This window comes from Pagrus major, chromosome 5, assembly GCF_040436345.1.
Source record: "Pagrus major chromosome 5, Pma_NU_1.0".
Taxonomy (NCBI): Eukaryota; Metazoa; Chordata; class Actinopteri; order Spariformes; family Sparidae; genus Pagrus; species Pagrus major.
This window is the reverse complement of record NC_133219.1, coordinates 21,876,665-21,891,824: the sequence shown is the minus strand read 5'-3', so window position 1 is coordinate 21,891,824 and position 15,160 is coordinate 21,876,665. Positions and strand designations below refer to the sequence as shown.

General features: G+C 40.3%; 1 protein-coding gene across 1 annotated transcript in view; it reads left to right on the top strand.

Moving 5' to 3' along the window:
* The window catches only part of LOC140996123 (transmembrane protein 132C), a 202,207-nt gene extending 188,403 nt beyond the window's left edge, over positions 1–13,804 (top strand). Inside the window, exons 7-16 of the mRNA XM_073466390.1 lie at positions 374–579; positions 3,917–3,980; positions 4,263–4,394; positions 5,043–5,120; positions 7,354–7,416; positions 8,069–8,197; positions 10,215–10,343; positions 10,446–10,742; positions 10,949–11,223; positions 11,484–13,804. Coding sequence (XP_073322491.1) covers positions 374–579; positions 3,917–3,980; positions 4,263–4,394; positions 5,043–5,120; positions 7,354–7,416; positions 8,069–8,197; positions 10,215–10,343; positions 10,446–10,742; positions 10,949–11,223; positions 11,484–12,111 — 2,001 coding nt within the window. The 3' untranslated portion in view covers positions 12,112–13,804. The remainder of the gene's footprint in view (positions 1–373; positions 580–3,916; positions 3,981–4,262; positions 4,395–5,042; positions 5,121–7,353; positions 7,417–8,068; positions 8,198–10,214; positions 10,344–10,445; positions 10,743–10,948; positions 11,224–11,483) is intronic.
* The last annotated feature ends 1,356 nt before the right edge of the window (positions 13,805–15,160 follow it).

The window sequence follows — 15,160 nt, the reverse complement described above, 5'->3', positions numbered from 1 at the left end:
TAAATACATTGCTTCAGATTGCTGGGGGTGACAGTAGTCGGATATTCAAAAACCTGAAATGCCACCAAGTGTGGCAAGTAGAAGCTACAGTAGTATTATTAACCTTTTCTTTATAGAGCACTTTACGAAAAAATGCTCCAAAGTGCTTTACAAGATGAACAGAAATGTAAGCAATTAGTGACAAAATATTTTATTTGCTGCAAGATCATGAATGCTCTGATGGAAACTGGCTCCAGGCTTTGCTTAAGGAATGCACAACAGAGGCTGCATCTGTTTCTGTGGCTTGTTTGAGGTCAGTTAGAAATATCAGACTCCGCATGAAATGGTGTCCCAAACTCAACCCACTTAATTTCTCCACTTTCCCTCTTTTCAGGTTTCCCCAAACTGTGACCAGGTTTTGGTGAACGGTAAAGAAATGCGCGGTCGGCAGTCTTTGGCGGTCAACTTCACCTACCTGCACCTCTCTGCTCAGCTTCAGCTCACCGTCTGGGTGCCTAAGCTACCTCTGCAGATAGATGTGTCGGATACTGAGCTGAGCCAGGTTAAAGGCTGGAGGGTACCGATCATCACTAACAAAAGGTAAATTACCTGTATGTCAGTCGAGTCTATAAGCTGTCAAGGCCAAGAGAGGGGAGCTGATGATACATTTATAAATAATAAGCACAATTTATTTTAAGAAATTGTAAATGTAATGAATTTTTGTATTACCTGCTACATAAACTGCTTTCTTATGACCTTGTAGCACAGAGCAAGCCAACTGATTTACTTTTTAATCGACTGCTGGCGGCACACAAGGTAGAATGTAGTTTGGAACATGGTGGTGTACGACATATGTTACTTTAATTACAGAAATTATATTCAAGTCTCAGTTTCATTACAATTCATTGATGTTGAAGTGTGACATATAGCTCTTTTATGACACATTACTGACTGATCCAAAGCCACATGAGTGCTGCGTACACCAACACCAACATATCCGAATATGCTAAAAATCTAGTTGTAATAAAATTATATAACAACGCACCAAACGTCAAGTGTTCTGCAAACTGTAGAAGTTGTTCTCTGCTGGGCAAAAAAGGCAGATATAATCTGAGCTATGACTACAGCTCTTGCCTCGGTCCATGCACTTGTTCTGCTTTAAAGCAGTCAATGCATATTGTTTCTTCAACAAAAAGCACTGATTTTCAGCTTATGAGTTGAAAGAGAAGAGACGCAGACTCTGAGTCATTGTTGTATCTATTTTTTTTGTCTTTTTGTAAAACTGTCTTTGTGTGTGCATAATACAGTGCTTATTGAATGGAGCAGTTGATAGCACATATCCTTCCAGCCAGCCTATGATTTCCTGTGAGGTCAAGGCCTAGCTCTATATAGCTATACTGATGACATCTACTGTTGCTTTAGCATCATTGCCATGAATGAGGCATTCAGTCACTTAAACACACATACACACACATACGTCAAAAACACACATGCTCACATACAGACTCTCTCAAAAGGGAGACAGTTCAAGTGGGTCAATAAGATACGATTATCCATATAAGGATGTTGGTGTGTGTCAGTTTTTCCCCCTATTTTTGTGTGAATGCGTGCATGCACATGCTTGTCCACTGCTGTTGTGTGTTTGTGCAATGTGAAAGAAGGAAGGAGTGTGAAGGCAAAACAATATAAAGGGAAAGAAGGAATGTAGGGCAGAATATAAACTGAGGCATATCAACTCTAGAAGGGCCTTCAGGGCATTTATCTTTCATCTACCCTGCAGTAAGAATGAGAAATCCCAGATGAATTTTGTACAGTAGAAATAAATTATTGTGATAGAAATCTACTTTTTCTTTGGTACTAGATTATTTCTATTTCTATTTCCAATTCAGTTTTTTATTATGTTTGTTTTTCTTCTCCTGTGAAGGTTATGTTTGTTTCTGTGGCTCTTTAATTTTTAGCATTCACTCTCTAAAGTTTAGCTATTCTTAATGAAATTTGGTGATAATTCAGGCCACGAGTCAAGAACAAAACTTTAAATAATGTCTTTACTTTATGAGCTAAGATTTTTGTCATGAGCTACTGCACTTAATTGAATTAGACAAACAGCTGGTACACCTGTGATTGTTCGTCACTGTGTATTTTGATGCAGATGTGGATCAGAGTTGTCTCCATTTCTCTGTCTCTTTGAGACATAATGTTTAATCAGATCTTTCCACTGAAAGAAATCACAATCTTTTTGTATACTCTAATTCAGAGTTGCAATGGGAGAACTTTAGAAAATGAGTTGTCCTAATAGTTCACATGTCTATTTTCTTTTCATGCATGCACCCTTTTCCTCTATGTGTGTGTGTGTGTGTGTGTGTGTGTGTGTGCGTGTGCGTGTGCATGCGTGCGTGCGTGTGCGCGTGTATGCGTGTGCTTCTACCCCCCACCTCTCCACCCTTCTATTCTGTTCTGCTGGGCCTATTTTTCAATTTTGCCAATTTCTGCTCAGATAGCCACCAACCTGCCTCCACGTAGAGACGCAAACAGACCCACATGCACCTCTATCTTCCCTAACCACTATCTCACAGAGTGAAACACAAGCACTTTTAGGCACGCACTCACACACAGACGCATCTGCAACTGGGGCACTGGAAAATGGGAAGAGAATTCCTGTAATATTACCCTGGTTTCACACTCCGGGACAGGTTTAGGACACAGAGGTAGTCCTGTGTGTGTGTGTGTGTTCTTGTATGAATGCTGGTCTGCATGTGGTATTGTGTAGATATTACACAGAGGGAGGCAAAGAAGAAAGAGTGTGTGTTTCTTTGTATGTTTGTGTATGAGAGAGAAAGAGAGATCCTCCACTAGGGAGTGAGAGAGAGAGGTTTTCTGTTTCAAGACTGATAGTGTATTTAAAGCAGTCTTGTATTCCTCTTTAATTCTGCTTTTGGGAATGATTATTCAGCCCCCTCAGCTGTGGAATTGCACCAAGTATACAGTGTATATATATATGTATGTATATGTTTTAATTGTTTCATCGACATGTGCAGATGAGATCAGAGGAGATTTTTACTACAACATGTGGAACTACTGCTAATTTCTTGTACTTGTACTAATTTCTTGTACTTGAACCTTGAAACAGTTACAGCTACAAAAAAGGTTTTGAAGAAATATGATAAATGTTAAAAAAAAAAAAGAAAAGGTGTGAGTGGTAGACCTACAATCAATGAGGTGGAATCAGTTCATGAAAGGTCATTCCCACATCAAACACTCCACTCTCAAACCTGTCAACAACCCAGTGCAAAAAGATTTTTTTGTATCAACTGTAATTCTGAGGTCATTAAAGTTCACCACCCAGTCCAGTTTTTCCAGTTAAAATGTTAAACAGAAATGAAAATCCTGTAGAATGATTTTTATTTAAAGTGCAGTTGTCAAGAACATCTGCTTGTCTCCTTTAAGACAACATATTAAGAACATATTGCAACTTTTTGCGATGGGATTTGCCTTGTGATCATTGCTTTAAACATGCGAAACATTTTAAATTGTCTACTTTAGATTGTGCGCTCATTGAGGAGAAGCGCGGCTCCATTCACACGGGAAATGTATACATGCTTTTTCAAGAGAGGTAACAATAATTTAGGTATACTTTTTAACAAAAAACTCACCTGCAGACAGTATTAACAAAGAATGGCACTCAAGGCTGGTTACATTCAAAATAATTTGCTTACCCGGGCATTCAAGGAAATCCACATTACAGGACTTAAGTGTTTTGAAAGAGTTTGAGCTGGATTAACAAATGGCATGTCTCTGAGAGTGTAACCTGGAGCAGAGATTACACAGTATATTACCTGGAGTGTAAAGTATGAAAATGGCATTTAATTACCAGATAATCTCACCCTCACTCCCCTCTTCTCTCTCTCTCTGTCTCATTTATCTCCTTTCTTCCTCCCAGACCTACGAGAGACAGTGAAGATGATGAGGATGATGAGAGAAAGGGCAAAGGCTGCACCCTACAGGTATCATTTGATTAGTTTGCATATCACACTTTAAAGAGAGTTCTTTAATCATTTTCTTCAATGTCACTATCCCTGAAAAGGAGCTGTACTAATACATACTGAAAATTAAATGTAACTTTGTATGTAATGCTTAGCTTTGGTTACTTTAAGACTGCTGCTGTGCAGTATTAATGTGTACTATCTTCTATTAACTCACAACAAATAAGCCAACATAGTGACATAAGAACCTATCGTGCAGTAAAGAATTGAGAGTCTAATTTAACCTTTCTCTTGACCTTTCAGTACCAGTATGCCTTGGTGCGGGTCCTCACACATTTTGTCGCAGAGCCCTCTGACCCAGGAGGAGAGATGGTCTACATGTTAGGAGCGGACTGGCAAGCTGATATCACTCACTTGGTCTTGGACCAGCTAAAGGTAGATATAAAAGTACTCTATCTGTATATAATCTCACATTCACCAACTCTTCCTAGAAGGAATAGTTCAACTTTTTTGAAAATATAGTCATTTATTTTGCAAAAGTTAGATGAGAAACTCAATGCCTCGTTTTTTAATTCTGTTAATTATGTACTTTGATGGGTTGGAGGATATGGGCTACTGACCATACACTCTAGAACAGGGATAACTGATGGAATACAGAACTGTTTAACACTTATTTTAGTCAGAAAATAACGCTTACAGCAGCTTTAAATGCTTTGCAACATCCTGTCATGATGACAAGATAACAATAAATTGTTACAGCTCATAACTCCCCCGTTTTACTCAGATGGTAGTTGGATTAAAAAACTGTGGAGAGAGCTGATGCCCTGACTCTAGGTCTCACCCCATATGCGCATAAATAAGATTTATATGTATTTTCTTATTTAATTTCCTGGGGAAAAAGTTAAACATTTCATAAAATGTTGAATTTTTCCTTTAACTCCTGTTAAACTCTTCTTGATGTTAATATAAGCACTTTTATGTACTACTAATCCAGAAGAAATACACAAAGTCCTGTAAAGATCAGTTATAAACAAATAAATTCAACTTGTAGTAGTGGCCAACAGCTGTTTCTGTGCTCCACAGGTAGAAGATCCTCGCATTGCCAGACTGATAGATGGACGAATCTTGATCGGACGGGACCTGGGGATCACCACTATACAGGTATTTACCATCTGTTTTACTCTAGTGATCCAGTTTGTTCTCTTTCACATTAGTTTTTCACAATTTCAGTTGATATTATCGTATGCGAAACAACAAAACAACTAATCAAAGCACAGTTAGACAAGTCTGGAGAAAGACCATCGAAAATGTATGATTATATGAGGTGCGGTGTAATTTAGCAACTCAGATTGCAGCCATAAGCACTCCAGCGACGTAAACATTATCCTCTCTTTCTTCCTCTCCTCTTCCTTTCCTGCAGTTATAAGCCTCGCCTGCAAGCTCGTTACACAATTAGCCACAATTAACTGTCGGATTTGGCCCTGGCATCTCAGTGTGATGTTCAGCAATTACACACAGACACACACTTACATTGGCGTGCAGAGAACACATTCGCACACTTGCTGAATTCCAATAAGCCGGCCCATTGTGACTGAATGTGACAGTGGAGGACAGTCCTTTGGCTTACTGTCTTGCATTACTCTTATACCGGTACATAGCAGAGCCAAAGCCACAAAATATATCGCGGTGAAAACAGTTCATGTCATATTCAATGCTACTGTTTCACATCTTCATCTTTCCTGTAACGATACTTTAAATAAACTAACATTTTATTCTAAGTGCCTACATTTGCATGATTGCTGTGTTTAGTGCCTGTGTTAGAAGTGGTTTGGCATTGAATTCAGCGCAGCAGCAGAGAGGGATATCTTGGGGATTTGTGGGAACAGCTGAGTGTGTGTTTGCATCGTTCGTCAGGGGACCACTGCATGCATGCACGCAGTCACAGACACACACACAGATACAGCTGTGCTCTGTTTGGGAGCCAGGAGAGAGAATTTACCCAGCATTCCCATCGAGATGCCAGAGTCGACAGCCGTCATTTGATAGTTTGACATTTCAATTTTAACCCCCAGCTCCATCTCCCCCAGTCTCGCCTGTTCCTCTTGTGCCCGTCTCTCTCTCTCTCTCTCTCTCTCTCTCTCTCTCTCTCTCTCTCTCTCTCTTCTTTCTCGCCCCCAGTCTCTCTTTCTCGCCCTCTCACTCTCTGGCTGTCTTGAAGAGCAATCCCAGAGCCGTCAATCATTGCATTTTGTTACCTCGCTGAGGGTAGGATTGAGTTTGACGCCCCGACACGTTCGCTGAGAGATTTTCTTTGTACACCAATCAGATCTGCCTGTCCTCCTGTCGCCGGGCGGAGTAGTACACTACAACACGGCGCTCCTAATCTCTATCACTGTCTGTCCGCGGCTCCCTCGCTCCATCTGTACCTCAATCTCTTCTGTGGCCCTTCTCTCTGCCCCCTCTCACTTTCTGTCCTCCTCTATTTGTCATTGTCTCTCTCTCTCTGACAACTACTCCATTTATTTCTCTTCCACTCGTTCCCCATCACTCACTCACACACACTCTCTCTCTCTCGTCCCTTTACATTCACTCTCTTTTGGTTCCTTAGTTTTGGCCTTGTGCTTTGATTATGCTAAGTTGTCTCACAGCTAGGAGGTGGACGTGAACCCTTTGTGTGTGTGTGTGTGTGTGTGTGTGTTTGTGTGTGTGTGTGTGTGTGTGCTGTATATGTTTCCACTACTTAGCGTGTGTTACGGTGTCATCGTGTTAGTTTCCTAACTTTAACAGATACTGCCAGTCTGTGGCCCATAGCACTCTGGTGTTAAGCAGCTCTCACTGCTCCTCCATCAACATTACACACTTTACTGTCACCTTTAGGCAGTAATCACTGAGACGACAACAAAAGCTCTTTCATGCACCTCTCTCCTGTTCTGTCTTCCAGACTCTCCTGTTCTATACCTGTACTTTCTAATTTCCTTTATTTGATGTAACATGATTCACAATTGTTGTTATCTGGGAAAATTTTGAGACAGAAGCTGTCATTCCATCACCTGTCAGACAGCCAGCTTGTCAGTAGCGACATATATTTTTGAGTTGGATTTTCCAGTTGCCATAAATAGAAAACACTTGACTGTATTGTTCGGGATTTTTTTTTTCCCTGGAAAGACCTACCAGACAGAGTGGGTGTTAGAGCAGGAAATTTGCAATTGCAAATTTTTAATGAAAGCTTTGAAGACCTTACATTTGGATGAAATTGCTTTATGCATATGTAGACACTTCTAATGCAGAAAATTTTCAGGGAGCGAAAAGTTTCTTTTTCATTTAAACTTAATTATAATTTGAACCTCCAAGTCACTTTGCACCTGTTTATGTGTCGTTTGATCTTTTGTTGCAGGTTCTGTCGCCGCTGTCTGACTCTATCCTGGCTGAGAAGACAGTCACTGTGTTGGATGACAAGGTAAAACAAAATTTCTATGTATTGGCATTACAATTATGTTTTCTTACATCCCATGGTGCAGATGACAGGTTGTACAAAATGACAGTATTGAGGGGCTTAGCCTAAAAATTAAATGAAATAATATTCAAAGTGTCTCACAGAGTTTATTAGGAAAGTCCCTGCGGATATTGAACCCCAAATGACTTATATTTATAGTATATTGAGCAAAACAGTGTCAAGCTATGGTATGGTATAACAAGGCATGAAAAAGGTAATGTGATTTGTTAGTCTTTAGTTCTTCCTCTGTGGTTCATTTAAGACTTACTTTTATACTCACCATGTTCAGTGTCTTAAAATTGTCTAAATATTGAATGCCATTCTCTGACTTTTCATCTCATTTTGCCTCAGTACGACAATACTGCTTCAGCTGCATAATTTCCCCAGAGCTTATGAAAATTTCATCACCCAGAGGTTTTGAATCTACTCCACCTTGAAAGTGATTTACTTTTAACGTCATACAAGAGAATCATCTTGGTGTCCCGAACCTCGTCTCTCAAACAAAGACGTACCTTTCTTGTCATTTGTAGACACTAAAAGGGGTTCCAACAAGGAAAATTCAAACATTTTCAATGGCTGCTTCTGCAAGTGACTATCGTATCTCTTATTTGTCTAGGTCACCATCACAGACCTGGGAGTCCAGCTGGTTGCATCTCTGTCCCTCAGTATGTCAGCAAGTCCTGGAAATTACCAGGCTATACAGCTGACAACTACAGCTACAGACCTTCTACACACACCCAAACAGGTAGGATATAATATAGGTACACACACACATTCAGATCAGAATCTCTCCATCTCCTCGCAGGGTTGTATTCATCAGATTTTCAGAATGTATGAAATGATAAACATACTTTGGACACCTTGCTTCCGGTTGGTATCACACACGCACACACAGACACACACACACACAGACGGATGGACCATATTTTAAGCCGTTCCAATCTCTACAGTAATACCCCAAAGGTTGTAATCATCGAAGTTAAACAGTAATTCTGTGCTGCGAACATCATATCCCTGCTATCTCTCCCATAATCAGTTTCTAATTAGGAGTGCATAACTCCCAGGCTATAGCACTACTTAACTACAGTTACAACCACCTCAAGGTCTACAGTAAAACAATATTGTGAGCGAGAACCACATAGAGGCAATTAGTTTCTTAACAATGATCAGTTAAAGTCACAACTGAAACTACATTTGCTATAGAGGAATTCAACACAATTGAAATTAAATATGCTTTTCCAAACATGCTCACCTTCTGAGCTCCCATATGCATGCTATGTTTCTTGGCTACCATGCCACAAGCTATTCTTGTCTTTTTCTCATATGGTCAAGTGTTATTATATCACAATATCTCAGGCTATTATCCCAAACACCCTCCTTTACTCCCCACAAAGTCCCCTCTCCCTCCTTTCACTTTTTTTTTTTTTTCATCAAACAATACCCCGTGTTATAATTTCTATCCGAGGGCTAATTGGACGAGAAGTAGCTCATTACAATGAAAATACAGATTTGATCTTGCATTTTATTCAAGCATTAGTTCATTTTTCTATCTGTCTGGTTTTATCTACATCACTCACCATAACCTGTGGAAATATGGCATGACTATGAGGAGGGAAAGTAAGGAGGAGAAGAAGACAGAAGTAAAAAAAAAAAAAGAGGGAGGGCAAGGGATAAAGTGTTGTTCCTCATGATGGAGCTTAATTACTTTTGTAGGGAGGTTTTCACTGTGTTATACCTACACAGTTCTTTCTGTGTTCTGATTAAAGAAAGCAAAGGGTTTTATCAAGGGAAATTAGTGAGGCAGGATCACTTAAAGGCAAGCTGAGAAAATACATTATCTGCTGAACTCTGCTATACACTGTTTTTATTTGCTGAGGAGCTGCTGCTGGAAGAAGTCTGTTGACAAAGACATTTTCCTTCCAAGTGTTTGTCCTCATTGTTATGGAAGATACGGAGACTGGGAGAAAAGAGAAAGAAAAAGCCAGTCTGTGCACACAAAGAAGTGGTCATCAATATTTACATGTTCACGCTGTGTATTTCCATTGTGCTAGAGACACGATCAAATAATCATTTCAAAAACATATTGTCACAGTGTCAAGCTACCAAGGCCAACAGCAATGAATAGCTTTACCTCATCTATTCATTTTAAAGCAGGACTCAAAAAAACAACAGAAACATTACTGAAGCAAGCTAAAGCTAAGGGACAAGCCTGAGTTTTGATGAAAATATTCTTAAAGCTATCTTAGGCCCTCATGTAGCGCCACAAACTAAAACCTGCAGTATTTATTCTTTGGTAAGTACTTGCCAATCAGAGGCAGAGTATGGCAGGTCTTTGCAAGAAAGCCGTGGGATCCATAAAAAGGCATCATCGACCAATTAGCACAGTCATCCATCTCTTAATTGTAGCAAACATCCTAAAGTTATAGCCATTCAAAGACTGGACAATTTGACCTTTTGACGTAGCTCCTTTATCATTCTTCATTGTAGATGATGTACTGTAACCATGGATTTTGTTGTAGCTTTATAGTTTGAGTGTATGTGTCTCTAAGTGATCATTTCAGAGGATGTTACTATCAAATGCTGATTAACGGTGGACTGAAATTTATCCATGGAGCTTTCATAAGGAACTGCAAAGACTTGGGATAGACAAAATAGCACCTGATCACCTGTCCACAGACTGCGTTCTCAAAGGACCATCAGAGGTTCTACCTATGCCTCCAGAACCAATTAATCACTCAACTCTGTTTCTCATTGTCTTTCAGGAAGCTGTGATCAGTGCGTGGATCCAGTACAGTGATGGTTCAGTGACACCGCTTGATGTCTATGATCCCAAAGACTTCCTCCTCTCGGCCGTGTCGTTGGACGAGAGCATTATCTCCATAACCAATCAGGTACTGGCAATTGGAAGTCTTACAAACTTTGTAAAAAGTGACAGTCTAGCGTCCAGATTTTACTGCTGTGTTTACATGTACATTGTCTCTATTTTCTATTAGGAGCAACATTGGCCTATTGTAGTGGCAGAGGGCGATGGACAGGGAACACTCGTTCGTGTAGAGATGGTCATCTCTGAGACCTGCCAGAAATCAAAAAGGAAGAGTGTACTGGCATCTGGAGTTGGCAATGTGATTGTGAAGTTTGGAGCAAAAGGCGAGGAAAGAGGTGTGATGGGAAGAGATGGACAGGACGACGGAGGAGGGATGGACAACAGCACCAGCGAGCACCGAACTAAGGATGGAGAGTGGAAGTCCAACAGTGCAGCAGTGGATCGAGAGGAAGGAGCCATGAGGAAGGTGAGAGGCAACAATGGATGGATAGAAAAAGTACAGGGCTATTTTAGTTTTTTATTGTCAGTGTAATAGGAAAAATAAGTTATTTGCTACATGTACAATGTGTCCAACACAAAACTGTTGAAATTTAGCAATTAACATGTGCATGGATAAAGAAACTATACATTAGAGTTAGCATTTCTTTAATTACACTCATTTCCCTTCATCAGGTTAGCACAACGACCAAGAGCACAGTAACCCATCGTGCTTCAGGTGGTAAAGCTGCCAGTGGAGGCAGCAGCAGCAGCCGAGGCGGAGGTCCCAGCCAAGCAGGGGACTACAATAGCTATCCAGCACAAGTGGAGGTACCAGGCACTGGGGACAGCGAGCTGACCCAGACCACTAGAGGACTGTCAGACCTGGAGATTGGAATGTACGCCCTTTTGGGTGTATTCTGTCTGGCAATACTGGTCTTCCTCATCAACTGTGTCAGCTTTGCTTTCAGGTGAAATATTAGGACTCTTGGACATTGTTTTATTATTGAGAATAAATGAGTAATAAAAGTCCATTGTTAAGTTAACTTATAATGCTCCATTCATTCACATCAAAGTTTGGTTCATCCATTGTAATTTGCTTGCTCGCCCAAAGTTAACTGCTGTTTTTATTTGTTTGATTTAAAACTGATTTTTCAATCCATCTATTATAAATATGAAAAAAAGCAGCAAAGCCTGAAATTGTAATTTTTTTATTGCTGTTCATCTGCAGGTACCGTCACAAGCAGGTCCCTGTGCTGGAAGCAGGAGGCAACATGAACCATGCCCATGATTGGGTGTGGCTTGGCAACGAGGCAGACCTTTTGGCTGACCACTCTGACCAATGCCAGGGCGGGCTGCCTGATGAGTGCACTACCATCATTGACCGGAATGAAGGAGGATATGAAGAGAACAAGTACCTGCTGAACGGGGCTGGTAACACCTTGGTGATGGGCGTGGGTACAGGCATGGGCACCATCAGTGGGAGTGGTGGCACAGGTGGACACCGAGGCATCACCCACGGACAAACCTTGCCCAGATCTGTTCCAGAACCGCATCAGTGCCTTTCGACAATCACTACAGGTGGCAAAAATGCCACTGGCCAAGCGGAGCATCTGAATAATTCCCCACGAGCCACAGCTGCGGCTGCGGTTGCAGCCGCCAAGCGTAAACGCGTCCAGTTCACGTCTTTTGCCACTGTTCTGCCCAATGATAGTTCAGGTGGGGGTGGCCAATACACCAACTCTTCAGTCCTGATGACCAATGGGGGCGAGGACGACATCAAGTGGGTGTGCCAGGATATGGACCTGGGTCAGTCGGAAATCAGAACCTACATGGAAAGGCTGCAAGACAATCTGTGACTGAAGGGAAACAGACTGAGAAATGGAGGGGCAGAGGATGAGAGCAGGAGGGGGGGGATGGACAATGAGTACAATTCACCTGTAATGCCTTTGCAATGGATGAAGGGAGGGAGGATGGGAGGAATATGAGAACAGCTAAGGGAACACGAAGTGTGGCGAAGAGTTTAAAAGATTATTGAACAGACAGTTTAGGGGATGCTTCATTCAGCTCCCCTTAGGCTATGGAAAGCATACTGTCATCCCTAGCTCACACTGAAAACAATGGTAGCAAACAAATAACATTATGAATTTGTTTTATATTATTTATTGTGAAAATGTTAGTGTAAAAATCAATTACAAAGTCACTATTGGTTATGATTGTTTATTTTCAGAATACCAGTAAACCATTGTGCTATACAGTAAATTCAGGGTATGTTATTGGACAAACATTATTAAGCCACTTTACATAAAAAAACAAGGATGGCAATAACTATTTTTTACTCATATGGTATATTGCCAGCATTGGCGGTGGCTGTTGATTGATTATTGATAGATCTAGTTTTAATATACAAACCTGTTATTAACCTGCCGCGTCTGCTGAATGGTTATATACTGTAGGGAATCACTGATTATGATTACTGAAGAATACAATCTGTTTGTTTTTATTCTATCATGTGACCCATTTGCATTGCTCATAAGTAAAATGTAACATGTAAAAAATATATATATTCCTAGTACTCAACTATAAATTATGGCACTGGTGGGAATTGCCATTCAGCACTGATGCGGGCGATCTCGCTCTTTACTCAAACAACCGAATGTGTCAAGAATTGGAAAATGATACGTCACACAAAAGACTGTTTCTCCCTTGGATCCAAGACAGAGGCATTTAAACTTGCACAATTCCAAACAGGAAAGGACATTAGCCATATTTGAGGCTTACTTCCTGTTTCCTGAAACCTTCCAGCCAATGACGGCTTTCTCCCTGTATTCAGAACCAATCCTGTCATCCCCCGGCCCCTCTCCTTGTCTGTGATTGGACAGCAGTAGAAACCTTGTGGACTAAAAGTACACAGTGAAATACTGTGAAATACTGTCTGTAACTTATAGGACGACTGACAGAGGTGTCTCATATAAAAAGGAGGCTGCTTGGGCTTTGCAGAGCCCGACTGAACACTTAATAATGAGGATGATTCAAAACAGAAAACACGTAGGCAACGAGACAGACCAGAGTACCTGCAGTGTAATACATGGAGCTAACAGGATATACTGAATGACATTACAATACAAATGAAAATGGAGTGACACTCTTGAGTATCTCACGAACAGATATGGGTTCATGAAACATGTTTGTTACTGCTAAACATAATTATGTTTTTTTTTTTCTTTTGTTTGTCATTTTTGATAAATAGAATGTTTTTATTATGTTTTTCCTCGTTACGTTTGTCCTAATTTTGGGAAGGTATTAATTGTAGCTTTTTATTTCAGAGATTTTATTAAGATTTTAAGGATATATGATTCTTTTTTTCTCCTAGAGATCTATTTATTTAAATTAACATTTGAGAGGGTGAGGAAGGAATGAAAGACAGAAAACAGTAGACCTGCTGGTGAATGATAGCACATAAGAGAACAAGGGAAAGGAAGGAGACAGAACAGGCAGAGGTTGCCTCACCTTCGTTAAGCTCAGGTGACGAGTCATGAAGAACCGACAATAAAAAAGGAGAACTGTAAGATTGTTAAGATTGCAATATTTATTTATAAATGTGTTACTGTTTCAGAGTACACTGTATGTTGTAGATAAATAAACATGCTTCAAAGTGCTTGTGAATAAGATTGCAGGTCACTAGCCAACAACATGGTGATAATTTTGTACATTTTACAGTGCAAATATGGTACACGATACTATCTACCACCACAATGTGAAAGTGATCTTATTGGTTCTTTTTCTAAAAATGTTCCTGTCTTTGTTTAAAGTATTGAATGATTTCTTGTCTTTGTACAGGGTAGGAATCATTACCTCCATAACGAGATGTAAAAACGGAGGTAATCTATCATGCATCACTGAAAATTGCTTGAGGTTGGTAAGTCCAAGAGATCCATCTCAGAAAGAAAACCAAACCAAATCTTAGGGTGTTAGGCTTGTCCAAAAGAAAACAATGGCAAAATCTGGATTAGAATATAATTTCTGTTCTCAATCATTTGTTTAGCAAGATACACAATAAAAACGCACATAAAACTATGGCCGAATCATCAGGTCTGGAACAGAATGAATAAAGGATTGAAAGGACAGAGAGCTTTGATGGACAGATAAAAAAGGCTGACTCCAAATGGGGCAACTGCACAGCCTCCACCAAAGCAATAGATACTTTGACTGATGATGGCGACTATCCTGTATGTATCTTTCCTACTCTAACATAGCTACAAGACTGCTGTGATTGGAAGGATCAGTCGAACGGTACAGGTTCAATAGTTGCTTATGGTAGAAGTGTAGCAATGCTCTAAGATGAAAAACATTTTGACTCTTAACATGCTAGAACTGTGAGTTTAAACATACTTTATAGCCTGTGACACCCATTTTACCTGTTGTATCTTTTTAAAACTGTATGGATGTCAACTGAAAAAAAAAACAATACAAGGCTATTTTTTAAAGATTATTTTTGGGACATTTCAGCTTTTATTTGATACCAGAGGAAGACAAATCTACTGTATGTAGCCCACTGACTGTGTATAGAGGCGGACGACATGACAGCTCCAGAAAAAAGTGAAGCCAAAACATTGTGATCGCCCCCAGGTGGCTGGCTGTAGTATAGGTCATAAATGCTGCCCTCTCCATGTGAGCAGATGGGACATGGGCCAAACTAAAAACTAAGTGCACATCAAATCATTTTGATTGCCTGGGACTAGTTGCCTTCATTGGTTGGGTTGGTAAGGTTTAGTCAAGAGGAGTTATGATTGGTTAGGGTTAGGGGAAGGACATCGGGGTCAACTTAGACTCTGGCTCCAAATGACGTCACCAGCACAAGATGACAGTGCTTGTATCCAGAATATTTTGGCTTCATTTTTGTACAGT